Below are 26588 nucleotides of genomic sequence, written 5' to 3' on the forward strand. Positions count from 1 at the left end.
GGAAGATCAGGAGTTTGGGTCAGAGGTGTGTGTTATGACTTTAAAGAGGTAGTCAGCGTAGGCCTCATTGAGAAGGGGATCTGAACAATTACTTAGACAGTTGGCCATGTTGGTGTCTGGAGGGACACCCAATGAATGCAGGGGCCCTAAGGTGGGAACTTGTCTGCATGTTTGAGAATAGCCTGAAAGTGTTCACAGGACCTCTTAGTCTCTCTGGGCTTCAGTGTCTTCTTCTGTGAAAGGTTGGGGTTGAAAGGATGATCTCAAAGGCTGCTTCCTTGTCTAATAGTCTGTGCTTTTAGACCATGTGGCATAGAAGTTACACCAGCCAGCAGTGCTGGCCGTCAATGGTTACATGCTTCTAACCAGCCTGCAAATAGCCAAGCTGAGAGCACAAAAAGAATATTTTTTGATATTTTAACAAATCAAAATAAATAAATAAATAATCATTTTGGAGGTATTTACTCTCTCTCTAGCATGATTAAAGACTGAATTTGAAACCCTGGATAAGAAAAGAAATATCTATAATCTTAGATGAATAATTTAATGCTCTGTACCTTGGTGCCTCTTTTATAAAATAGGAAACTTGTGCTTTATGTACATGTGAAATTTTAGTAAAGAAAGAACTAAAAGTTTTATGATTGATTAATTTTTGTTCTCAGTCTCTGATGTACAAGATGAAATTGAAAAAACTCCAAGTTTCAAAATTACAGAAGTACTAAAATCCTTTTACAAAATTTACCAGACCAAAGGCTTAACTTTGATCTAAAAAAAATACCCTGTTTGCAGCTAGAAAAATTTTTAACTCATGTTTATCTTTAAAGATAAGTCTGTGCCTTGCTTTCTGAAGTACTAACATAATAAATATTAATATCAAAATATATGAAGGTAGACAAATTCATAGTAATTATCACTTTACAGGAGGTTCTACAGAGTTTCTGTGAACTGCAAATCTCCTTGATACATCTAAAATAAAGATGTGTATATACTTGTTTAATTTACATACATTAAGCAATGTAGATTGGCCCTGTCGATTTTTTTTGTTTTTGTTTTTGTTTTATTTTGAGACAGGGTCTTGCTCTGTTTCCCAAGCTGGAGTGCAGTGGCATCATAATAGCTCACAGCAACCTCAAACTCCTGGACTCAAGTGATCCTCCTGCCTCAGCCTCCTGAGTAGCTGGGACTACAGGCATGTGCCACCATGCCCAGCTAATTTTTCTATTTTTTGTACAGATGAGGATCTCACTATATTGCCCAGGCTGGTCTTGAACTCCTGGCCTTGAGCACTCTTCCCACCTTGGCCTCCCCAAGTACTGGGATTACAGGTGTGAGCCACCGTGCCTGGCCATATGCTGTTGATTTAAATGTAATTGTTTAATGACCTAAGTGCTAAAAATGAATTTAATTAACCATAAAAATTGTGACTTTTTTTTTTAAAAAAAGCATGTCTGTCTACCTTTGAGGTAACATATAAGGTGTTGCTAATTGCCTAGTTTTACTGGTAAGCAGTTAAAGAAGAAAAAAAGCCTTTGCATAGTTGTTTTGTTTGTTTGTTTGTTTGTTAGTAAAAATACAAATGTATATGTGATTGTTGGGGACTTGAAATGTGACTGAGTTCCTAGTGTGACTGAGGAACTTTGATTTAAATAAATTTAAATTTAAATAGCCATATATGGCAACTGTCTACTGTATCGGACAGCATCACTGTCAAGGTCTGCTCTAATTTGACCTGACCTTAGAGAATGTGGGTTAGTGCTCATGTAAGATTTTTTCTGCCCGGCTAGAGCTGTATGTAATGTTTGGGACTTCAGGGCTGAAGACAGAAAAGGATGAACTCAACCTGCCACTCAAGCCGTAACTTCACCCTAGGCTTTTAGACACCCAGCAGGCTAGACCTGTACTCTGAGGCCAATCTGCAAGTCTCAAGGAGTTTGGAGACTGAACTTTCTTCTAAGAATTCTGAAGTCCAGAGTCACCTTAAGGCATTATATAATCTAAACCTAGGAAGCACAAGTGCAGTGACATTTAGATTTAATAAAAAAGCAGAACCTCCTTCTCTGCTTCCCCCTTGCTCCTTTAAGCCCAAAAAATCATCAGTGTTTTCAAGGTCTGTAAAAGGACTCAAGCATTTATGACTTTCAGACTGATTACAATATAGTCACTGAATTCCTAGTCTCTTTTGCTTACTATTTTAGGTCAACATATCAGAGATTTGCCAGGGCAGTCTTTTCACAACTGCTCTCAAAGGATCTCTGTGTGAGTAAAAGCTATTGACCTTAATTCCTCTTATCAAGTGCTCCACCCTGCTCCGGGTAAGTTCTTGTACAAAGCAGGTAGTGATGTGTACTCCTGACAATGGAACTTCTGTGTAGGTGTTGTTCACCTTTGTACATGACTGCCATAGGAAGAGGTGTAAAAATGGAAAATTAATTGGGCAGATTTGTGTACTACAGAATACAAAGAACCATGTGCTAAAGTTATTCTGTTTATTTTCTTCCAGGAAATCAAGCACTTCCTGTTGTCTTCACGGAGATCTCACTGAAGAATAATCTCAGAGGAACATTTGTCTCTCCATACCTCTGTTAGTGTCCATTTGCAGCTAGCAAATGTTTTTAATGACCGGGAAAGCATCAACCACCCTTGTGTGCTGCTCCAGGCAGCCAAATGAAGGTTTCTTCCAGTCGTTTGCATCTATTGCTGAATCACCTGTCTTTGTTGGGTGAATGTTCATGAAGCCCTTTCTTGAACTAGCTTAGGAGGTGTAGGCCTCTTGGAGCCTGTGACATGGAAGCTTTGGAAGTAGATGATATCAGCCCAGCCTTAGAAGTTACTGAGGATTTCTTTAATACTTTGGACAGCAAGCTAGAAAAGGCTGTGCAGCATGCAGAGGTTTACGGGATCCAGGAAGTCCCTGAACTGGTGGGGCATGAGGTACTCAGAAACCTAACAGGCAATGGTGCTACGAGAAACGTTCCCTCGCTGGGCAAGGGGGGCATGATTTGGGACCACTGTAAGAGCAGGCTCTTAGAAACCAAAGCTCAAAATGTCTTCCCTGCCAAAGAACAGTTTATGGTCCAGAGAGGGACAACTCCAGATAACCTCTCCTGGATGGAACAAAAGGAAGCGTCAACCTTTAATTTTTTCAATATCTGTCAGCGTCGGAGAGACAGACCTCGTTCTGTGAATGACTTATTGGATGAGACCTCCTCTACTTTCAAGCCAGGGCATGCTCGGTCGAGGTCAGATATTACCCATGTGGACTGGAGGGCCGTCCTCACAGCCACGCCTTCGCAGCCGCAGCAGCCATCTCTGCAAGGCCCTCACTTCACCAGGCCATCTTTTCTGTTGCCCTCCCCAAATAAGGTGGAAGATGCTCAAGGAAATACTGGTATGTTTTCACATTTTCTAAATTTATTTATTTTATTTTTTTACTTTTCTTGGTGCCATTGTTTGAATACAATGTTGTGTTTTTACATCTGACTTCTATCAAATAATTGTTGATTTTCCCTCTTATGTCTTACATCTACCTCGTGAGAATCTTACTCTCTAGTCTCCATGTCTGGCTTTGCTTACTTAAGCTCCCCCTTCCAGTTACTTTTGAGCTTTACCTCACCTCAAGTCAACAGTCTTATTATCTTCTTAAGAGGTATTTAGTGAAAAGACAATTCTTGTATGTTAGAATCAGAATATTCTCATACTTTTTTTCTTTAAGAGATAGGGTCTTGCTCCATCACCCAGGCTGGAGTGCACTGGTGCAATCATAGCTCGCTGTAACCTTGAACTCCTGGGTTCAAGGGATCCTCCTGCCTCAGCCCTAAGCCTCCCAAGTAGCTAGGACCACAGGCACTCGCCACCACACCAGGCTAATATTTTAATTTTGTTGTAGAGATGGGGTCCTGCTATGTTGCCTGGGCTGGTCTCAAATTCTTCCTGATTCGGCTTCCCAAACTGCTGGGACCATAGGAGTGAGCCACCATGCCCGCCCAGAATATTCCCATATTTCATGTAGTATTTTCCTTTGAACATTGTATGATAATGCTTATTCACATCAGCAGATGTTTATTGGAGCACATGTAGGGCTTAGCCTTGTGCCATGAAGGATTTAAAGACATGTGAAGACACAATCCCTCCCCTAAACAACCTTTCATCTACTGAGGGGATCTGACCCTAAGAAAGACCTAGGAAGGCACCCAGGAATGAGAGACAGTAGATGGTCAATTGAAATGTTTGCGAGGGAACTTTTGTTTTACTCTGTACACGAGTGAGTGGCAGCGACTGTAAGAGGACAGAGGGAGGAGACATTGCGGGCTGGGCTTGTCAGGAAGGGCTTGAAAGGGGACATGGAACTTGAGCTGGACCTGGAAGGACATTAAGATGTAGAGAGTCACAGGAGAGGACACGTGGTCAGGATTATGGCGTGAACAAGGGTGAGGAGGTGGGAGTACGGAGGAGAACTAGCAGGCCCTTGTGAGCAGAGCAAAGAATCCCATGGCAAGTAGTGGGAGGACATGGTTGGAGAGGGTGGTTAGGCCCTCATGGTGGAGGGTTTTGAATTTCCTTTTTCCTCAGACTTTATACACATACATGTGCATGTGAGTACATACTCATGTACTCACACATGGACTTGCTCTTCTGTGAGACATACAAACCATCTCTCCACTTTCCCCTGCATTTTCCTTCAAGATAACCTCGTGTATACAGGCCACCAATTTTTGTTATTATACTGATGATTCTTCAATCACCCTGCTCAACTCTTAATTTATATGGCTTCTACTCAGTTAACTGGGAGACCATTTTTTGTACTTTACTGGTCTTTTAGAATTACTACAGCCTCTATCATTGCTTGGCATTCCATTGATACATTACCATTTGAATTATAGAATTTAGTTTGTAAGTATAACCTGAGGCAAGGGTATAGTTTAGTATGTCTCTTAAGGAAACGCAGTGTTCCTGCCTGTGAGGGGCCACACTATTTTCACATTCCATTCAAATTCATCCTTTTAAAATCCATTTTTTTCACTGCTCAAATTCGTGACTTATAATTCCTTATCTTCTCTCCTAAGCTGTCACCAATCTTCTGTAATATTTAGCCAAGAGTGGTTACCATGGGAGTAAAAAGAAAAAAACATTATAAAGCATAGGACTTGATGACTGATTAGATGTTAAGGGACAAACAAGTTGCTGTGACCCCAGTGCCTGGCAGAATGATAGCTTTGCCTCGAGCTCATGTACAAACAGGTGCACTTTTTGATTAGCAAATAACCTCAGTAGTTCTTTGGCATCTTAGAATTCACATAGATTTTTATCACTAAACCACCTAAATTCCTGCTATAGCCCAATTTAAGAGGATGTCATATTTCCAATTTTATTTTTCCTATCTTGTTTTGATTATAGATGCCAAGAACCAGACCTTCCTTAGGTTCTCTGAAGCCCTGAACTTCTCCCTTGGGTGTTTGACAGACCAGATTATTATTTTTTAATTTTCAATATTGAAGAAAAAGTTTAATATTAAATTATGTTGAAATATAAGAACTGAGTAGTATTTTGAAAAGTAAACTGTACCAAATGGCATTTGAAAGTATTGATATAATTTATCCTGGTTACCTTTTGATCATCCATGAGATACACATCCTAGCAGGAGTTAGCAAACTTGGGTAAATGGCATGCCAAGGTTTTCCTTCTGGGATGCTCTCGAGAACAGGCAAGATAAATTGTGTTTTATTGCTCACAAGATGAAGGGCAAAGGCAAACAGTGGCCATCCATTCTCAGGCTGGGAGTAGAGAGGAGTTCCAGATGCATGGCTGATCACCTACTCTGATGACTGTAATTCTCACAAGCATTTGAGGAGGGGTGTGCCAACATCTAGGTACAGACTGGTCAATATCAGCCAAGATCTTTGAGTATAGTTTGCTTTAAAACCTTTGAAATTAACAATCCAGACTGAAGAAAGCCTTATTGTTTCTTCTGAGGAATGTGCCAAAAGCAGAGGGAAGCAACGTGGCATCTTGGCTAGAGCTGGAGATGAGGTCCCAGGAGACTTGGGGTCAGGCCAGACCTCTTCATTGAGCTGCAGACTTGCATTCTTACTGCTTGGTGAACATCTCCGTTGGCTTGTTCCACAGGCACCTCAAATTTAAAGTGTCCCCAAATGATCCATAATCCTCGCATCTCCCACTCCTGCTATTCTAAGACGTTAACAAAGGTTAATGAGAGGCTGGGGGCTCCTTAGAAGAAAAAAATTTAGTAAAATGGGTTTCTTTTGTTGAGATCAACTTGGTTTTTTGTCTAGTCCTGTCATTTTCTTATTTATGGGCTTTACTACTGCTTGGTCTTACGTTTTCTTCAGTTGAGGTTAATTATTTCTTTCTGGTTTCTTTTCTGAGCTCATCTTGAATAGACTTATCAGGAGTGGTTCTTCTCCTACATGACCACTCCTTCCTCCTACCCTCATCATCCTCTCTCCTTCCTCTAGTAACAAGTCTAAGGGTCTTATTCATCAGGTAGGCCCTTTGCATCTTCTGCCTCAATTGGCGATGAATAACTGGGCTCTTGAGCCTTCCAGAGGATAAGTGCTGCTTTGGGTATGAAGCAAATTGGGTTCTGGTATAAGGAGCGCAGTGGATAGGGAGGGATAGCAGCTATTTTGGTAACAGGTGAGCCTGTCTGAAGAAGGCCTCTGACCAAACAAGGTAGCACATTGGTTAGAAACGCTGACTCTAAACCTAGACTGCTAGCATTTCAAAGCTTGCTCTAGTACTTACCAGATGTGCAGTATAGGGCAGGTTCCTTAATTACTCTGTGCCTCTATTTTTTTTTTTTTTTTTTTTTTTTGGCCACAAAGTGTGGGGTAATAGTAGTACTGACCTCAAAATTTATTGTGAGAGTTAAATGAGTTAAAACATCAAAAGTGCTTCTTAGAATCATGTTTGGCACATAGTGAATACTTAATAAAAGTTTTAAACATTTAATGATATTGTTATTATTACTAATTGAATTTGAAATTCATCAATGAGAATTGAGGTAACATTAACAATCACTCCTACTTTTTTCTGGCATAGTCTCTTTCATAAAATGACCTCACCAAAATTATTTCTTAAATTTAATTGGCCTTTCTTCAGTATACCTTCTCATAGTTATTAACTGGTTTGTTAGTAAGAAATAGACCATTCATTCCCTCTCTCATATTGATTTGTGATCAGCCGTTTCCTATCTTACACACCAGAGTTTAAGGTCACTGATGGGAAGGATTGTTTCTTACTCATTGTTTTTTTTTCTAATTTTAAGTTTTTAGTTATTATGAGTACCTCATAATTATATGTATTTATAGGGTACAGGTGATGTTTTGATACAGGCATAAAATGTGTATTAATCAAATCAGGGTAATTGGGATATCCCATCTCAAGCATTTATCATTTTTTTGTGTTAGGAACATTCTAATTCTACTCTCTTAGTTATTTTAAAATATACCCTAACTTGTTGATTATAGTCACTTTATTGTGCTATCAAATATTGTTCATTCTATCTAACTATATTTTTGCACCCATTAACCAACCCCACTTTATCCCCACTCCCCACTACCCTTCCCAGCCACTGGTAACAACTGTTATACTCTCTGTCTCCAGGAGATCAATTGTTTTAATGTTTAGCTCCCCATATGAGTGAGAACATGCAAGATTTGTCTTTCTGTGCTTGGCTTCTTTCATTTAACATAATGTTCTCCAGTTCTATACACGTTGTTGCAAAGGGTAGGATTTCATTCTTTTTTATGGCTATATAATATTGCATTGTGTGTATGTACCACAGTTTCTTTATCTATTTATCTGTTGGTGGATACTTAGGTTGATTGCAAATCTTATCTATTATGAATAGTGCTGTAATAAACATGGGAGTGCAGATATCTTTTCAATATACTGATTTCCTTTCTTTTGGATATATACCTAGCAGTAGGATTGCTGGGGCATATAGGAATTCTATTTTTAGTTTTTTGAAGAGTCTCCATAGTATTCTCCATAGTGGTTACACTAATTTACATTCCTGTTAACAGTGTATGACAGTTCCTCTTTCTCCACATCCTCACCAGCATTGGTTACTGCCTGTCTTTTTGATAAAAGCCATTTTAACTCGGATGAGATATCTCATTGTAGTTTTGATTTGCATTTCTCTGATGACTAATGATGTTGAGCATTTTCTTAATACACCTGTTGGCCATTTGTATGTCTTCTTTTGAGAAATGTCTATTCAGATCTTTTGCCCATTTTTAATCAGATTATTTGATTTTTTTTCCTATTGAGTTGTTTGAACTCCTTATATATTCTAGTTATTAATCCCTTGCCAGATGGGTAGTTTGCCAATATTTTCTCCCATCCTGTGAGTTGTCTCTTCCTTTCTTGATTGTTTCCTTTGCTGTGCAGAAGCTTTTTAGCTTGATGAGATCCCATTTGTCCAATTTTGCTTTGGTTGCCTGTGCTTTGAGGGTATTAGTCAAGAAGTCCTTGCCCAGACCAATGTCCTGAAGCATTACTCCAATGTTTTCTTTTAGTATTTCATGGTTTCAGGTCTTAGATTTAAGTCTTTAATCCATTTTGATTTGATTTTTGTGTATGGTGAGAGGTAAGTGTCTAGTTTCATTCTTCTGCATATGGATATCCAGTTTTCCTAGTACCATTTATTGAAGAGACTCTCCTTTCCCCAGTGTATGTTGTTGGTATCTTTGTTGAAGATAAGTTCACTCTGGATTTGTGAATTTATTTCTGGGTACTATATTCTGTTCCATTGGTCTATGTGTCTATTACAGCTCTATAGTATAATTTGAAGTCAGGCAATGTGATTCCTTTAGTTTTGTTCTTTTTGCTCAGGAAGTCTTTGGCTATTCTGGGTCTTTTGTGGTTCCATATAAATTTTAGGATTTTTTCCCATTTCTGTGAAGAATGTCATTGGTATCTTGATGGGGATTGCATTGAATCTATAGATTGCTTTGGGTAGTAAGGACATTTTAACAATATTGATTCTTCTAATCCATGAGTATGGAATTTCTTTCCATTTTTTGTGTCCTCTTCAATTTCATGTATCAATGTTTTATAGTTTTTGTTGTAGAGATCTTTCAGTTCTTTGGTTAAGTTTATTCCTAGGTATTTTATTTTATTTGTAGCTGTTGTAAATAGGATTACTTTCTTATTTGTTTTGGCAAATAGAAATGCTACTGGCTTTTATATGTTGATTGAGTATCCTGTAACTCTTATCCATTGTTTTATCTTAGTAACTAACTTAGTGCTCTGAATGCAGTATGTGCTGAAAAAAATTTTTTTAAATGTGAAATGAATATAAATCTGATAAGAATCAAGCTGATAAATTAAAAACAAAACATTAGGCCGGGCGCGGTGGCTCACGCCTGTAATCCTAGCACTCTGGGAGGCCGAGGTGGGTGGATCGCTCAAGGTCAGGAGTTCGAGACCAGCCTGAGCAAGAGCGAGACCCCGTCTCTACTAAAAATAGAAAGAAATTATATGGACAACTAAAAAATATATATATAGAAAAATTAGCCGGGCATAGTGGCGCATGCCTGTAGTCCCAGCTACTTGGGAGGCTGAGGCAGGAGGATCGCTTGAGCCCAGGAGTTTGAGGTTGCTGTGAGCTAGGCTAACGCCACGGCACTCACTCTAGCCTGGGCAACAAAGTGAGACTCTGTCTCAAAAAAAAAAAAACAAAAAAAAAAAATTAACTTATTTAGCTGTGTTTGTTTGTTTGTTTGTTTGAGATGGGGTCTTGTTCTGTTGCCCAGGCTGGAGTGCAGTGGCTTCATCTTAGCTCGCTGCAACCTCAAACTCCTGGGCTCGAGCAATCCTCCTGCTTCAGCCTCCCAAGTAGTTGGGACTATAGGCACACACCACTATACACAGCTAATTTTTCTATTTTCTGTAGAGATGGGGTCTCTCTCTTGCTCAAGCTGGTCTCGAACTCCTGGCCTCAAGCAATCCTCCCACTTCGGGCTCCCAGAGTGCTAGGATTACAGGCATGAGCCACTACACCCAGCCTGGTTTGTGCCTTTTAGAAAATGAATGACTCCACCCTCTTTTCTGACACCTCACATCATCATTTAGCATTTCATACCTTGTGTCTCCTCTCTGTGAAGCTCTTTAGCAACAGTAAATGCTCAAAAATGAAAATTTGCTTTTATCTCAAAGGCTGCCCTGCACTATCCTTGTTATAAGAGAGAATCTCTCCCTGACTGTGGTGACTTCTCCCCATGCCCCCCAACTGTGTGTGGCTCATAAAGTAGCCCTAATGTTGGAAGTATGTTGCCCTGGCCTTGAAGGAGTATCCAGATACCATCTCAGACTCCTGTGTCACCTGGGTACAGTTAGGATTCCCCTTCTTAGAGGAATCTGCTATTTGGTGAGCACAAAGCCTGGTGAGATAATTATGGTTTGCCCTTTAGCCTTTCTGAAGTTGGCAATCATTTGAGATAATTTTGCCTCCTTCTTCAATGTTTCCTTGTTCCCTGATTGTGTTCTTTATAAAAGATTGTTTCTTTGGATTTGGAGGCCACTTTTTTCCTAGAGTGGGGAAGGGACATGTGAGAGCAGCATACATGAAACAGATTAACAGTCTGTTACTGTAAAAGCCAGCATCTGAGCACCCAATGTGTGGATGTGTTCGTCCTCAATGTAAGTGAGAAAGCCCAGGTGGAAAGAGAGGAAAAAATAATAGTAACATTGGCGGCAGCAGCTAACACTTACTTTGTGCACTGTTTTAAGTGCGTTATAGGAAGCAGCTTATTTAATTTATGTAACACTCTGGTGAAACAAGTATTTTCATTGGCACCATTTTAAGGATGATGCAACCAAGGCACAGAAACTTAAGTGGTGTGCTCAAATCCCCACTGCTAGGGAGGAGTGGAGCCTCAGTTTGAACCTAGGTGATCTTCCTCAGAGTCCGTGCCTTTAACCACTAAGCTGGGGCTGGCCCTTACTTTGGAAACCAGTGGTCCTCAGTCTGCATAGCCGTCCTCTTGGAAAGCCTTATTGGCAGTCAGTCCCTGGGGGGTAGCTGGTGGGAATCAGTGTGAAAGAGACAGACTTGGGTAATGTTCACTGAACTAAAATTAGTCCCTTGGAGCACCACTGGTGAGGAAAAACTGAGGCACACCAAAGCAATCCAGCTGAGCAAGAATTGTTTCCTGCATTTAACATATTCACTGAAATATAATAAGTACATAGACACAGAGCCGGTCACAGATCTTTAGGGGACCAATGAATCTGTAAAAAGAAGGCCATAATTTTGCCTTTCACACTTTTGCATGTGAGCCACACAGAGAGCTCAAGTGAACTGACCCTCATGAATCTGTAGGCATGGAAGGAGAGCTTTGGGGTTTTGCCCCATCTTTGGGTTGTCTTACTTAGAAGCCTGTGAATGCATTCTAGAGATCACATTGCCTCAGGCAGAGGCACACCTAGGCCGACTTCTTAAGGAGGAATATTGGCTGTGCTAGTGGGTGAAGGGAGCTGCCAGTGAGTCTTACTAGTTCTGTGGGGTGTGGCTTGAATCCAACCTAGCTAACACTATCTGCATTATCTGAAGATTAAATAGAACTATTAGGAGGTTAGGTCACAAAGTGATGGAAGCAATAGATCTAAGACAAGGTAGTATCAGAGGTAGTTATTTCTAAAGAACCTCCAGGTAGGTGGTGGGCACCAAAGCTTCCTCGGGGTCAGCTCCTCTCCTTCCTGCCATCCCAGGGTCTGCCATGCCCTAGGTAGCTGAGAGAGGGCCCTGATCCCACCACCAGAATGGCTGATTTCTGTTTCTGGTGCTAATCTTAGTTCTCTAAAAACATGCTCTTGACTAGTACCCAAACTAAACCCTTTTCCCCTCTGTATCTCTGTCATCCTGTCCTTGTCCGTTGAGTAATAATACAACCATAGCACCAGGAATTCCCCAGAGGATAAAGAAGACAGTGTCCTAACATCCTAAAATTACAATCTAAAAATAAACATCACTAAATGTAAACATCATAAGGCAAGAACATAAAAAGGCATATGAACATGTGGACATTAGATATGTTATATGTAAGAAAAATAGGTCACACACACACACACACACACACACCCCCTATAAGCGTAGGCACACAGTAGAGAAAGGTGAGGCTATAAGGGAAGAATACTCAACTAGGACTCAAAAGTTTATGCTAGTTCTACTTCTAACTCACCATGTAAGTTTGGATAAACCATTTTATTGCTTGTTGCCTTTGGTTTGCAAACCTACTGAGGCAAGTTAAAAATTATCTCTATTATCCTTCTCAACTCTAAAATTATATCATTCTAGATGTATTTGAACCTATCCTGACTCATGGTTGTGTGGGAGCTAATTACTATAGTCAGATTCATAATAGAAGTTTGCGATAGAAACGTAGGTATAGTTGAAATTGTTTAACACAGAAAGATTTCTATATGCCTTATAACTCTACTTCTGGATGAACTGCTGTTGCAATTTTTAAATTCAGAAATTTTAAAAGAAATCCTTTGCATTAGCTATAGAGCTCTGAAACTCAACAATCTGCCAGAATCTAACTTACTTTTCCTCCCTGACTGCGTTCACATTTTCATCTGCTTGGCAAGGGCAGTGGTCAACTGGGCTTTTGTTTCCGTCGGTTTCACTCTCTGGTGACCTGGTACCATTCCTATGCCTGTATTTTCTTGTTCTAAGTTCTTCAGGAGAAGGTCTCAAGCAGAGATTTTCTTTAGGGCTAGAAAAACCATGGCAGTATAGTTTCTTTATCCCAGGTTTTATGTTACTTTGTTTCGATTCCCTTTTTCCCCATCTTTCACTTTTTAAAAAAAAGCCAAATTTGAGACTTGTACTAAAATGACTGCTTTTTCAATTATGATGTTTCTCAAAAGGCTTGGAACCAGTAGAGGTGGGAATATTCCTGCAGGCTAAGAACAAGTGAGGTCACCAGGACATGGTCTCTTGCTGAATTTATGATTCACCCTTCAGCAAGATTAGTCAGTACAAAGAAGTTGCTAAAATAGGTCACAGAAAATTGATTTTATATGGTTGTATAGTTTCCATGGGTTATATTATTGAATGTTGGCCTGTGGCAGCTATTTGGAAACCCAGTATGCCTCATTGACAGCCCACTTTCTGATTCCGAACACTTCCTCTATATGGGAACCCTTAAAATGAAGTGTCTGATATTTTTTTCTGGTTTTCTTTTAATTTTTTTTTTTTTGGCTAAGGAAAACTATGGTGACTAATTTTTCAAATTGCTAGAGTTATCGTCCTAAATACAAATCTTTTCGTGCCACTCTATTTTCAGTAATGAACTATGGTTCCCCATTCCTTAGAAAATCAAGTGTAAACTTTATAAAGCATCCAGATGTCTTCCCAACCTTATCACTCACACCTTCCTCCACCCCAGCCTTTTTGCCATTATTGAATTTGCAACGTGCTTTCAAGTTCCCTGGGCCTTTTCTCGTGCTGTTTCTTCATCCCAGAATACTTCTCTGCCCTTTTCACTTTCCAGAAATCCTCCATTATCTTTCAAGGGTCAGTTCAAATGCCACATCCTTCCTGAGACTTTTACAGATTTTTCTCAATTGAAATCCTTTTTTTTTTTATTTCACTTTATGTTCCTACAGAACATTTTATTCTGCTGTGCATGATAGGTAATTGCTTGTCCATCCATGTCCCACACCAGATTGGAAATCCCTGGAAGATATGAACCATATTGTAGAAAACTCTGTACTGTACCAAGTGTGAGCATATGAAATTCTATGTATTGGTGCTTACGAATCAGGACAGAATAGTTATATTTTGTTTTGCTCCGTACTGCAAATACTTTGGGACCCATCTTTCTCCCCCACTGTGCTGTCAACTCTGTTGATAGGATCTGTGTCTGATTCATTTGGTATCTCCACAGACTCTAGCATAGTCCTTTGTTGATATATTCAATAAATATTTATAGAGCCAGCCACTGGTATTTGAGGGTGAGAGAGATGAAAAGAGATGAAAAACCGAGGTAGAAAAATGAGGCAATGGTGGAGCTGGGGAGAGAAGTTCTGGACAGAGGGGACAGCAACTTCAGAGGCCTTGAAGCTAGAATGTGCTTGGCTTGCTCAAGACATAAGAGAGGATGATGGCTGGAGTGAGAGAAGGGGTGTGCGATGATGTGAGATGAGGTCAGAGGCCAGATAGTGTGCAGCAGGAAATAGAGACATTGTAAGAATTTGGAATCTGAAGCAAGAAGACAGATTGAGCCACAGGAGAGGTAGGATCAAGTGAACAATTTTTTAATAGATACAACAGATTTTAGGGTATTGGAAAATGGAGGAAAAAGGTTAGTAAAGGGAGAATTTTAAGATGTTTTAGAGGAAGGGATTCTGGAGAAGTAGGGAGGAATTTGTTATAGAGTAGAGGTGGATGGGTCAGCTTTAGCAAGGAGGCAAAGTTTCTTCTTTTGACACTAAAAGACTGAAATAGGAAACATCTATTGAACACTTACATAGTGTTAGGCATTGTTCTAAGAGCTACTCATTTCTTTCTCACAATAGTACAATGAGGTAGGTGGTATTATTATGGCCCCACTTTAAAGACAGGGAAGCTGAGACTCAGGTTAAGTAATTTACCCATGGTCACACAGCCAGTAAGGGCAGAACTGGGATTTGAACCTCGGCTGGTGGCTCCAGCAACTGTGTCCTTAAACATGTGGCACGTCTGCAGGACATTGGTTAGTGTGATGTTGAAGTGAAGCCAAGTGTGGCATATATAAAGGAGCTCCCTACAGGGCACGGAGAAAGAGACAGTGGAATTAGGTGTTTGAGGAAAGTCAGGGCGCTGTGGAAAAATTATTCTGGGGATTGTTTGTGATCCCTTGAAATGAATGAAAGAATAAATGCTCACAAGTAAAGATATGATAGAAGGTGAGCAATACGAATCTGTGTTGTCGGCATTAACACTTCTGTATCTTGCTCAAGAAAGCTAGGCCTAAGTGGAGAGTATAGAGGATAGTGTGATCCGGATTTGGTGATTACATCAGAGAAGAAAGAGAAAACAAGTTTTAACTATTGACTTCAGAATCCAGAGAGGGAAGAAGTGCAGTGAAACAAGGGAGATATAGTAAAGGATGACGTAGAGGGGATTTCGTGATTAACAGCCCCCAGGAAGATAGAGTGGAAGGCAGGTGAGATGGACTGAGGAGAATGCCTGTGTAAGGAACGGGGGAGTACCAAGCTGGAATGGATAAGTACCTTATGATGAAGAGTTCTGAAAGGCCTAGGATGTTTCTGTTCTGGAAGAGGGAGTTGGTCTCTGGAGTCAGAGGGTAAGGGGCTGTGTTGATAAAGATCCTAAAATCAGAAGGTAAATACACAGCATATGTCATTACCCACCTTGGCAACACCACACTGCTCTTGCCCTCTGAGTCCAGATGTGGTCTCAGCACCTTTCTCAGTACAGAGTTCCTGGCGGTCAGCAGTAGTCAGTGAAAGTTGCCTTCTGCCCCTGCTTCAGACAGTGCCAGAAGGGCTGTTGTTGGGGCAAGGGTGGGTGGAGCTGGGAGTGGGGCAGTCTGTAAGAGATGTAACGTAATAGTCCCCCTGGAAGTAGAGTCGGTGGCTAGAGCAGAATCTTAAAGTCTAAAAGGTTTTGACTAACCCCAGGGTGGTTCTCAGTCTTGAAGAGGGCAGGCAGGTGGTTGGATGATTCTCAGGAAGTTTTGTGTCTCTCAGGAAGTCTAACCACATTCTCCCAGGCTCTCCGCTGTCAGTGTAGTACTGGCAGCACAGGCCCAGAGCTGTGGGGTGAGGTTGAACCAAGTGGTATTGTAGTCTGAGAAGCTGGAGATGGGGTCTAGAAGTCAAGAAACAATAGCAGGTGAGTGCAGATAATTGGCATTGGCTGTAAGTGAAGAAAAGCCAAATTGAAGGATTGCCTTTGTTCTGTAGTGACGCTGTGGTTTTTCTTTTATCTTGAGCTAATCAATTTACATTGATGTAGAGGTCTATATTAGGGTCATTTACCACAGCCAGATTGTAAGCACCTTAAGAATTTCTGTCACCTTTGTTTCTTTAACAAATGTTAGTGCCCTGCCTTGCATATAGTTGGTACTCAGTAAATGTGTCTAATTGCTTTACTCCCTTATCTTTGAGTTCATAATTGCAAATCCTGTTTCCTAGACCTCCAGATTTTTTTGCTTTGTTTTGTTTTGAGACAGAGGCTCACTCTGTCACCCAGGCTGGAGTCCAGTGGCATCATCATAGCTCACTGTAACCTCCAACTCCTGGCTTCAGGCAATCCTCTTGTTTCAGCCTCCCAAGTAACTGGGTTGCTGGAACTACAGGCATAAGCCACCATGCTTTGCTACTTTTTAAATTCTTTGTAGAGATGGGGTCCATGGGCTGGTCTTGAACTCCTGGCCTTAAGCAATCCTCCCACCTTGGCCTCCCAAAGTGCTAGGATTACAGGCATGAGCCACTGCTCCCAGCCAGACTTCCAGATCTTAAAATCATCTATTCTTACAGTTAACTATAACCTGGATAACCTGTAGAGAAACTGAAAAGAAAGATGATCAAGGGTGAAAGAAATGTAATGTATCTGCTGAACTTTGACAGAAAGGCAACCCTAGGACAGACTGTTGTATGATAGTGCTATGAGGACTCCATCCACTTTCCACTTTGGCTTTCTTTCACTTTTATTAATCTTGTTATAAGAACTTAAGTGTTTCCTTTAAATTTTCCAAGAAAATTTTGATTTGGAATACTGGTACCAAATGGGCTTTTAAATTCTTTGAAAACATTAGAATATTGCCCTTTGTTTTTCATTCCAACTATTGCCTGTTCTTTGGAATCCTATTCTTGTGAATTCATTTGTTGTGCTGACTTAGGCAGTCTAGATTTTCTTGGTAAGCCAGGTTACATAATTGTTTCATTTATTGTGATCTGGAAATGGTCTTTTTATTTTTATTTATTTATTTTTTTTTTCAATGTCCTTTTTTAAAATTTCAAAATATTAAGAGGGTACAAATGTTTTTGGTTACATGGATTGCTTTTGTAATGCTTTAGTCATGGCTACAGGTGTGCCCATCACCCAAATAGTGTTCATTGTACTCATTAGGTAGGTTTTTGCCCCTCCCCTCCTCCCCCTATCTTGCTTCATTTCCACTGAGTTTTACTTCCTTCTGTGCACATGTGTGCTCATCAGTAAGTTCCAATTTAATGGCAAGTACATGTGGTGTTTGTTTTTCCATTCTTGAGATACTTCACTTAGGAGAATGGCCTCCAGTTCCATCCAAATTGTTGCAAAAGGCATTAATTCCTCCTTGTCTATGCTTGTGTAGTACTCCATGGTATGCGTATACCACATTTTATTAATCTGCTCATGAATTGATGGGCACTTCGGTTGATTCCACATCTTTGCAATTGTGAATTGTGCTGTAATAAACATTTGAGTGCAGGTATCTTTTTGATAAAAAGATTTCTTTTCCTTTGGGTAGATAACCCAGTAGTGGGATTGCTGGATCAAATGGTAAGTTTACTTTTAGTTCTTTGAGGAAGCTCCATACTGTTTTCCATAGAGGTTGTACTAATTTGCAGTCCTACCAACAGTGTATAAGTGTTCCTTTCTCTCTGTAGCCATGCCAACATCTATTGTCTTTGGACTTTTTAATAAAAGCCATTCTAACTGGGATAAGGTTATAACTCATTGTGGCTTTAATTTGTATTTCCCTGATGATTAGTGACGTTGAGCATATTTTCATATGTTTATTCATCATTTATCTATCTTCTTTTGAAAAGCTTCTGTTCATATCTTTTGCGCATTTTTAATGAGGTTGTTTGGTTTTTTTTGTTTGTTTTTTTTCTTGCTGATTTGCTTGAGTTTTTTGTAGATTCTGGTTATTAGTCCTTTATTGGTTGTATAGCTTGCAAATATTTTCTTCCATTCTGTAGGTTGTCTGTTTGCTCTGTTGATTATTTCCTTAGCTGTGCAGAAGCTTTTTAATTTAATCGAGTCCCATGTATTTATTTTAATTGTTGCTGTGATTGCCATTGGGGTCTTAGTCATTCAATGTCCTTTTCTATGTTATACTTCTCCAATGTCTGTGCGGCGCACTCCGAGGAGTCCTGTTGCATCTCTTCTGACACGTCCACATTTTTTATCACAGCCTTTCGGTGGCACATGGTTATGGAGAAGGGGCTTGCCAACTGCACCAGTCTCCTGAGGGAGACGCTAGCACAGCTAAGGCCTGGAGAGAGCATTAGAAATGGTGTTTTTTAAAAAGGCAAACTTTTATAAAGCAACCAAAATGAAAGCATATAACTGTTGAATAATTGTTTATGCCAACATATGTTTGTTGGTGTTCCTAATTATGTTATTTATATACACTGACAGAAAACGTCTGAAGGGTTCATACCAAACAGTATACAGTCTAGGCAGGAGGATTGTGGGTGCCAGGGTGTGGAGGCAGAAACTTTTTTGCTTTTTACATTTCTTACTGAATTTGGAGATACTTTTATTCTAAAATTTAATAAATGTTTGGTGAATGTGAAATAGTTTTTGAAGTAGAAGAGAAAAATGATGTGAGTCATCAGAGTATGTAGACATGGAGCCATGCATGGTTCAGAGGAGGAGAATTGTTTTCAAGTAGAAGGAATGAAGAAAGGCGTCAGGAAGAGGTGAGATTTTATCCTAGTCCTCTAGGAAGATGTGGAGAAGCAGCGAAAAAGGGAAATCTAGGTGGGGGACCAGTGGGAGAAAATGCAGGAAGGTCCGGAGCGGGTGAGCGGTGGAAACAGCAATCCAGCTGACCGGAGGATGGTGTCAGCAAGAGTGGCACACTGTGTGGACGGGTTCCTGGGGAAATTTGGAATAGAGGGGTCAGGCTAATAGACTCTGAACCCCCTAATTAATCTTAACATCCTTAAAAGTCAGTTGACCACCTATGACATATTATTGCAAAAACAACCAAAAACCAAAAAAACTAACTGAACCTCAAGATCCAACACTTTGTAACACTTGACAAAAAATGTCAGAACCAGAGGAACATTTAAATAATACCATGAACATAAGCTCAGCCAAATCCAGAATACAGAAAATTCTTCAGGGCAAATGAACCAATTTCTTCAATAAATACAAGGCATTAAAAAAAAAAGGAGGAAGAGGGAACTGTTATAGATTTAAAGAAACTTAAAAGACGTATCAACAAAATCAATGTGTGAGCCTAATTCAAACAAACCATCTGTATTATAGAAATGTTTTCAGAGAATCTGGGAAAATTAGACACAGGCTGGGGATTAGATAAGGAATTATTAATTTTGTTGGGTGCAAAAATGACATTATATATGTTAAAGATCTTTTCTGTCAGATTAGAGATATACCCTGAAGTAATTATAGGTGAAATGGTAAAATGCTGGTGATTTGCTTTCAAACATTCCAGCAAAAACAAAAACAAAAAAACCAAAAAGCAAGAATTGGAGCAGTTTGGAAGAGACAAAACAAGAATGGGGGAAACTTGATGATTTTTGAAGCTGAGCAATGAGTACCTGGTGTTCATTTTACTCTTCTACATGCTTTTGAGTGTGTTTAAAATTTTCTACTATGAAATGTTTAAGGCCAAGCTAAGGAGTGTGGACTTGACTGTGTGGCACCCTGAAACCTGTAAAGGATTTTAGCCTGAGGAAGGCATGGGAAGGACTGTGAGACACCCGGAAAGGTTGTTAGCCTGGTAACAGTGCATGAAATGGCCAGGACAGGGGAGGGCTCGACCTTGATGACAATGGTGGCCATGAGGATGGAGACTTTTTTGAGAATGGATAGAGGAAATAACGGCCAAAGAGGAACTCTTTGGCGTGTTGACAGTACAGAAGTGAATCAGGTACATGACAGGGACAATTCCCTTCTACCTCTTCAGTCAGTAGCAATTATTGTCCAGAACCACTCACTGGGTACTGTGCGGACGACGGGGAGAGGGAAAAGGGATCTTCACTGAGGAGGAACCAGATCTTTGTACTAACCAAAGTGGAAAGCCGTGAGGAAATGGGGAGTTCTGGGGTTTTTCTTTTTCGTGAGAAATTTGTCTCGTGGTTTTAGTAAGAAATTCTTGGGTTGAGTGACTCATTTTGCTTACTTTTCTCTATTTTCATTGGGGAAATGATGATAGTCTTTGTCAGTGATCCTATCTGAATCACTTATGATATTAGATAATATTATTTATTTGCAAAATAAATTATATTACAATTGGCTCTTGGATAACTCAGGGATTAGAGGTGTCAATTCCCCAGACAGTTGAAAATCCACATATAGCTTTTGACTCCTCCAAAACTTTACTAATAGCCCCCTTTTGACCAGAAGCCTTATCAATAACATAAATAGTTGATTAACATATATTTCGTGTGTTATGTGTATTATATTCTGTATTCTTACAATAAAGTAAGCTAGAAAAAAGAAAATGTAAAAAAAATCATAAGAGAAAATATATTTACTATTCATTAAGTAGAAGTAGACCATCATAAAGGTCTTCATCCTTGTCTTGATGTTGAGTAGGCTGAGTAGGAAGAGGAGGGATTGGTCTTGCTCCCTCAAGGGTGGCAGAGACAGAAGAAAATACATATATAAGTGGACCCACGCGGTTCACACTCATGTTGTTGAAGGGTCAACTGTGTTCATTCGTGGTATTATTCATTTATGAAATTAAACAATTTCAATTCATTATTATAGGATGTTATTCATTTGTAAATTTTTTTTTTTTTTTTTTTTTTTTTTTTGAGACAGAGTCTTGCACTGTTGCCTGGGCTAAAGTGCTGTGGCATCAGCCTAGCTCACAGCAGCCTTGAACTCCTGGGCTCAAGCAATCCTCCTGCCTCAGCCTCCCAAGTAGCTGGGACTATAGGCATGCACCACCACGCCCGGTTAATTTTTTCTATTTTTAGTTGCCCAGATAATTTCTTTCTATTTTTTTTGGTAGAGACGGGATCTCACTCTTGCTGAGGCTGGTCTCGAACTCCTGGCCTCAAGCAATCCTCCCACCTTGGCCTCTTAGAGTGCTAGGATTACAGGCGTGAGCCACCACGCCCAGCCTCATTTATAAAATTATTCACTTGTAAGATTTTATTATTCATTTGTGAAATTGAACACTTTCAAAGAATATGCATGGGATTAATTAAATGAGTTTAATTGATATGGTCTGGAGAAATAGAAGTTGAACTACGGTAAATTAATGAAAGCTTAGATTTAATTATAAAGCTTCTGATTTGTCAGTAGCAAAAATATTAAAGATAAACTTCAGAGCCAATGAAAAGTAGCAGTTGTTAGAGATTAAAGAGTAATGATAGTTCTCTAGTCCTCTACAATCAAAGGTAATTAATATTTCACACACAAAATATTAGTAAGAGCCAGGTGCCATGGCTCACGCTTGTAATCCAAGCAACTCTAGAGGCTGATGCAGGAGGATTCCTTGAGGCCAGGAGTTCCAGACCAGCCTGGGCAACATGGCAAGACCCCCATACACAACTCCTGTCTCTCTCTCTCTCTCTCTCTCTCTCTGTATATATGTGTGTGTGTGTGTGTGTGTGTGTGTATTTATAAACAAACAAACAAGACGGGTGCAGGAGGATCGCTTGAGCCCAGGAGTTTGAGGCTGCAGTGAACTATGATTGATTGTGGCACTCACCACTTCACTGTAGCCTGGGTGATGGAGCAAGACCCTGTCAAAGGAAGGGAGGGAGGGAGAGATATTAACATATGATATAAACAGGCCTTCCACAGAGGAATAGGCACCCCAGAGAATAGTTTCCTGATCTCATTTTCTGTCTTCTTCTTGATTCTTATTTTTCAAGAAATTACACTACAAACTGCAGTCTACAAGAATAGGACATTTCCTATGATTAACACCCTTTCTTTTCTGTCCAGTTTAACATACTGTTTAGAGAGAGAGGGCTGAAGCTGAGGTGGGGGAACAGAGATGAGAAATGTTGCTTACCGAGTGTGAAAAACATGGAACACAATGCCCTCTTTACCCTTATCCTGCATCAAGAAGGTGAGGGAACTTTGGAGATGCCCTAGCAGGTCTTCTCATTTAGCCCACCCAGGCCGGCACCTACCACCCTAGCTTAAACAGTCAGCAAGAAGTGAGGTTTTAGTCAGGTTTGCTGCTAGTTTGGGCCCAATTAAAGTAAAATTTCTAATTCCTAGGAGCTGTTGTTAAAAGCTCTCGGGGAGGTAAGAAGAAGAGAGGAAAATTCCTAGCTAAAAGCAAGAGAGGTGGTTTTCATTTTACTCAGGGATTCGGCTGAGCCGTTGGGTCACAGGAGGGATGGGGATAGAGGGACACATGTTTTAAGTCTCATTATGGATAAGGTTGAGCCATCGTCAGCGCTGGATGGAAATGCAGCGGCTGTGTCTCCAACAGCACCGCCTCCCTTATTGCATTATCCAAAGAGAAAGATAACCTGCGAATAGGCATCCATTATCCCTCTCTACAAAGGGATTAGTGTGGGTTGCAAGAAATTAATGGCTTTTGAGTTACCACAGTAATACTAATGAATGTCAGGACCAGAGATGTAAAGCAGGTAAAATTGGCTTTTCTCTGCCTCATTGCTCTCCTTTTCTCTTTTGGTTTGCTATTTTAAGGTCTAGATCTGCAGCCAAAAGAAGAAATCATACCCTTTGGCAGTGTGATTTGTCTTCTTTAGGGAATGACTCAATTAGTTTATGACTGTCTCCAATGTGTATCAGCAAAGAGATTTAGAAACATCTCAGAAATTAAAATTTCTACTAGGGAGAAGTGCTCCCTCTTGCATGGCTGTCATTTTCATGTCTGATAAAAGTATTAGAAAGTCTCTCAAGTGACAGTCCCCTTTTATTAAAGGGCTAAACTGCTATATATTGCAGCTAATATTGATTAAAGATGGCATTACTAGATAAACTTGTGAGACAGAGGGGAAGGGAGAAAGGAGGAAGGGAAGGGAATTATACCTACTATGTGCTGAGCATTGTGTTAGGAGCTTTATTTCTAATTCATCCAGTACTTATTAAGCACCTACTATGTACCAGGCATCGCCCATACATGTTGTAATATAAGGATGAAAAGAGAGACCTCACCCCGATCTCTGTGGAGCTTATAGTCCAGTATGGAAGACATACTTTTTAAAAAAGAACTTTAAAATGCATTTTATTTATTCAGCTATTTAAGTAAACTATTATAGTACAGTCTGATAAGAGTCCATGATAGAGGAATAATATAGTAGGGATACCTGTTCTGACCCGGGGGCGTTTGTGTGCAGGCGAGATGAGGGGCAGGGATGGGCGAGTCAGGATGGCTCCCTTTCTGGAAGAGGGTAAGTGTGCAGTTGCTGGCTGAAGCAGAGGGAGGGAGCATTGCAAGGCAAAGGAACAGCGTAAGCACAGTCCGGCTCAGAGGGAAAACTGCCATCTAAGCAGAGACCTAAAAAGTGAGCTAGTCAGGTCAAGCCTGGAGAATTGGACCGAAGGCCCCTATGGCCTTGAGGGCCAATGGGGTGTCTGTGAGCAGTACACTTTATGCCCTCTCCTTTCCATTGACGCTTCCTGTCTTTATCAACCTAGGGAAAGATAAGAGTGTTGGCAGGGAGTTAGGTCAAGTGGCAGAAGGAACATTTTCTTGTGTGTCTGTTACTCTGTATAATGTTACCTAGCAACAAGGAGCCCTGGCAGGGTGTGATTGGTTCCTAGACCCACAGGGCATGGCCAGTCAGTTATTCCAGTATTTCTGTTTCCTCACAGGACCTCTGCATGTCACATGGACATTGCACACTCCATATTTACTCTTGCACTTCTAATTCCACCCTAGTTCAGTTTTTTAGACTCAAGATATTCCCTAAATAAATAAATAAAGTTTTATTGGAACACAGCCAGAAAAAAAAAAAAAAGATTTTCCCGAGCTACATCTTGCCAATTAGATGCCGTCTTGGAATTTTACTATTTTTACTTTGTATAGTTTGAACCAGAAGGCTGTCAACCTCTGATCTGCTTGGTTTCTTGTACCTATATTCTCATAACTAATTAATACTTTGCCTCTTTTTTTTCTTTCTAGAACACAAACAGACATTCCCAAACATTCTCAAGAAGGGTTACCTGGAGATTAGGAAAGACCACGACAGTTATTGGCAAAGCTGTTATGCAGAACTTTCACCCTACAACCTATACTTTTACAGCCTTGACAACAGTGGGAATCAAAACCTCTATGCCACGTACCAGCTTTCACACTTCCAGAGCATATCTGTTTTGGGCAATCTTGAGGCCAGGATGGTGGATACTGTTCTATATGACAACACCCAGCTACAGCTTAAGGCAGAGTCACCGTGGGAAGCTTTGGACTGGGGGCAGAAGCTTTGGGAAGTCGTACATGCCGCTGTACCTGGTTACGTGGGACGGCACGATGAGCTGGCAAACTCACCTGGGCTTGGTCATCATGTTGACTGTACACAGAATCATTGTTTACAGAAGAAATCCAGTGGGCTGCTGCCACCGTCCCCAGTCCTGGATAGTCCCAAGCAGTACCAAAACATCCTCAAATCAGGGACTCTCTACAGGCTGACTGTCCAAAACAACTGGAAGGCATTTTCATTTGTGCTGAGCAGGGCCTACCTCATGGCTTTCCAGCCCGGCAAGCTAGATGAGGATCCACTGTTGAGCTACAATGTGGACGTGTGTCTAGCTGTCCAGATGGACAACCTGGATGGCTGTGACTCTTGCTTTCAAGTTATTTTCCCCCAAGATGTCCTCCGTCTCCGAGCTGAGACCCGGCAGAGGGCTCAGGAATGGATGGAGGCTCTGAAAACAGCTGCCAACGCGGCGAGAAGTTCAGAGCAAAACCTGCAAGTGACATTGAGGAACAAACCCAAGGAGCAGATGGGTGGGCATGAACTCAGGAAGAACAAACGCCAGTCCGTGACCACCAGCTTCCTGAGCATTCTGACGACTTTGTCTTTGGAACGAGGACTCACTGCTCAGAGTTTCAAATGTGCAGGTATGAGACAAATTTTCATCCTAAAGTTCATGAAAGAACAATCCTGAATCCCACAATTGGAATTCACTTTAAAAAAATCCCCCCCATAGGCTAGTCACAGCTTCCTCCTGTTATAAAAAGCATCTTTCCTCTAAAGAATTTGCTATATTAAAACATCCATCCATCCTCATACCATGCTGGTGAAGTAAACAGAAGCAGCCATGATATGTACCCCATTAATTCAAAATGCCTTGGCCAGAGCCTAACCAGACTAGAATTCAGGCTTCCTGAGTCAGCTGTGATTCCATTCGCTCTGCCTTCTTGAATTAAAGGTCACTGAATATGGATGTCACATATTGTCTCATAAGAGGCATTCGGGCCCAAAGCTGACTACTGACACTCCTTAGGCAAAGAAAATGTCTGTAGTCAGTGACTGTCATTGATCTTGACCTTGTCAGATCCTGTTAAGTTGGAATATAGAAAATCAGCCTTGACAGAAAATGTAGAGGTGGCTAAAAGTAGGGTAGATGATGATTCAGCAGATGACTGCTGAGTCACGATGGGCCTCGGCCTCACCGTGGGGAAGCCTGGGCTTCTGGAACAGCTATGTAAGGATGAGACACGAAGTGAAGTTCGAGGTCAGTAATCTCATTTCTTAAAACCTTATTACTGCTTCTGTCCTCTGCTCCCCATTCTTCCCACCTTCCCCAAGGCAATAAAATTTAAAAATTTTTTTTTAAAAACCTCACTAAACCATATCTATGTATTACTATAAACTAAATTGAATTATTTCCTTTTCATTAAACCCCACAATTTGTAAAAATGAACTTACATGAGAATAGCTTCAACTGGAAGGCTGCTTTGGGAGTTTTTAATTCAAGTCTATTAGATTTAAGTATGTTCTTTAAAAATGAACAAGAAGCTCACCACCAGCCAAAACCAAACTTTAAATTTTGTCCTTGTTCCTGCATTGAAAAAAGCCAAATAGTGGTGGCACAATGAAAACTCATGTTTTGAATTTAGGTTAGTTATGATGATGGCCTTTTCTATTGAAAAATAATTTACCTAAAGGGGGAATTAAGTGCATCATTACAGCTTTGACCCAAAGGCTTCTCAGAGACTATGGACCAGAGACTTGCAGGGTGGGACTGGAGACCAGAAACACCAAGCCAGTTAAGAAGCCGTACTACATTTTATGCATATATCTGCAGGTATGAAAGCCCTTGTGTCAAGTCAGCCCCGCTACTTTTGGAAAATGATTTTGAAATAAGGAGATACTAGTTTTAGCATAGTTGTTTTTGTTTGTTCATTTTTTAAAGAAACTATTGACATTTCAGTGTCTTGTACATATATTTCAAAATTCAGGCATTTAACAAAAATTTACTAAGTGCTTACTCTGTGGATATCCTGGAATTGTGGTACACTTTTGTGGCTTTAGATTGCTGATAGGGTCATCAAATCTGTTGTATAATATCATTGGAGTAAGGGAGAACAGCTTAGGTTGGTTCTCAAGGTAGAGACTAGAGTAGCTGAATCAAGAAACTTTGTAGTAAAAGAGGGAAGAAGAGCCTCAGGTGTTACATAAGAGTAGTCACCTAATTCACCTTCCTC

The 26588-nt window shown here is 40.4% G+C and overlaps 1 protein-coding gene across 1 annotated transcript in view; it reads left to right on the plus strand.

Annotated features, from left to right (window-relative positions):
- Positions 1 to 2676: 2676 nt before the first annotated feature.
- PLEKHM3 (pleckstrin homology domain containing M3) overlaps positions 2677 to 26588 on the plus strand; it is a 147185-nt gene continuing 123273 nt past the window's right edge. Inside the window, exons 1-2 of the mRNA XM_069467828.1 lie at positions 2677 to 3388; positions 24063 to 24998. Coding sequence (XP_069323929.1) covers positions 2785 to 3388; positions 24063 to 24998 — 1540 coding nt within the window. The 5' untranslated portion in view covers positions 2677 to 2784. The remainder of the gene's footprint in view (positions 3389 to 24062; positions 24999 to 26588) is intronic.

This window comes from Eulemur rufifrons, chromosome 1 (assembly GCF_041146395.1).
Source record: "Eulemur rufifrons isolate Redbay chromosome 1, OSU_ERuf_1, whole genome shotgun sequence".
NCBI lineage: Eukaryota > Metazoa > Chordata > Mammalia > Primates > Lemuridae > Eulemur > Eulemur rufifrons.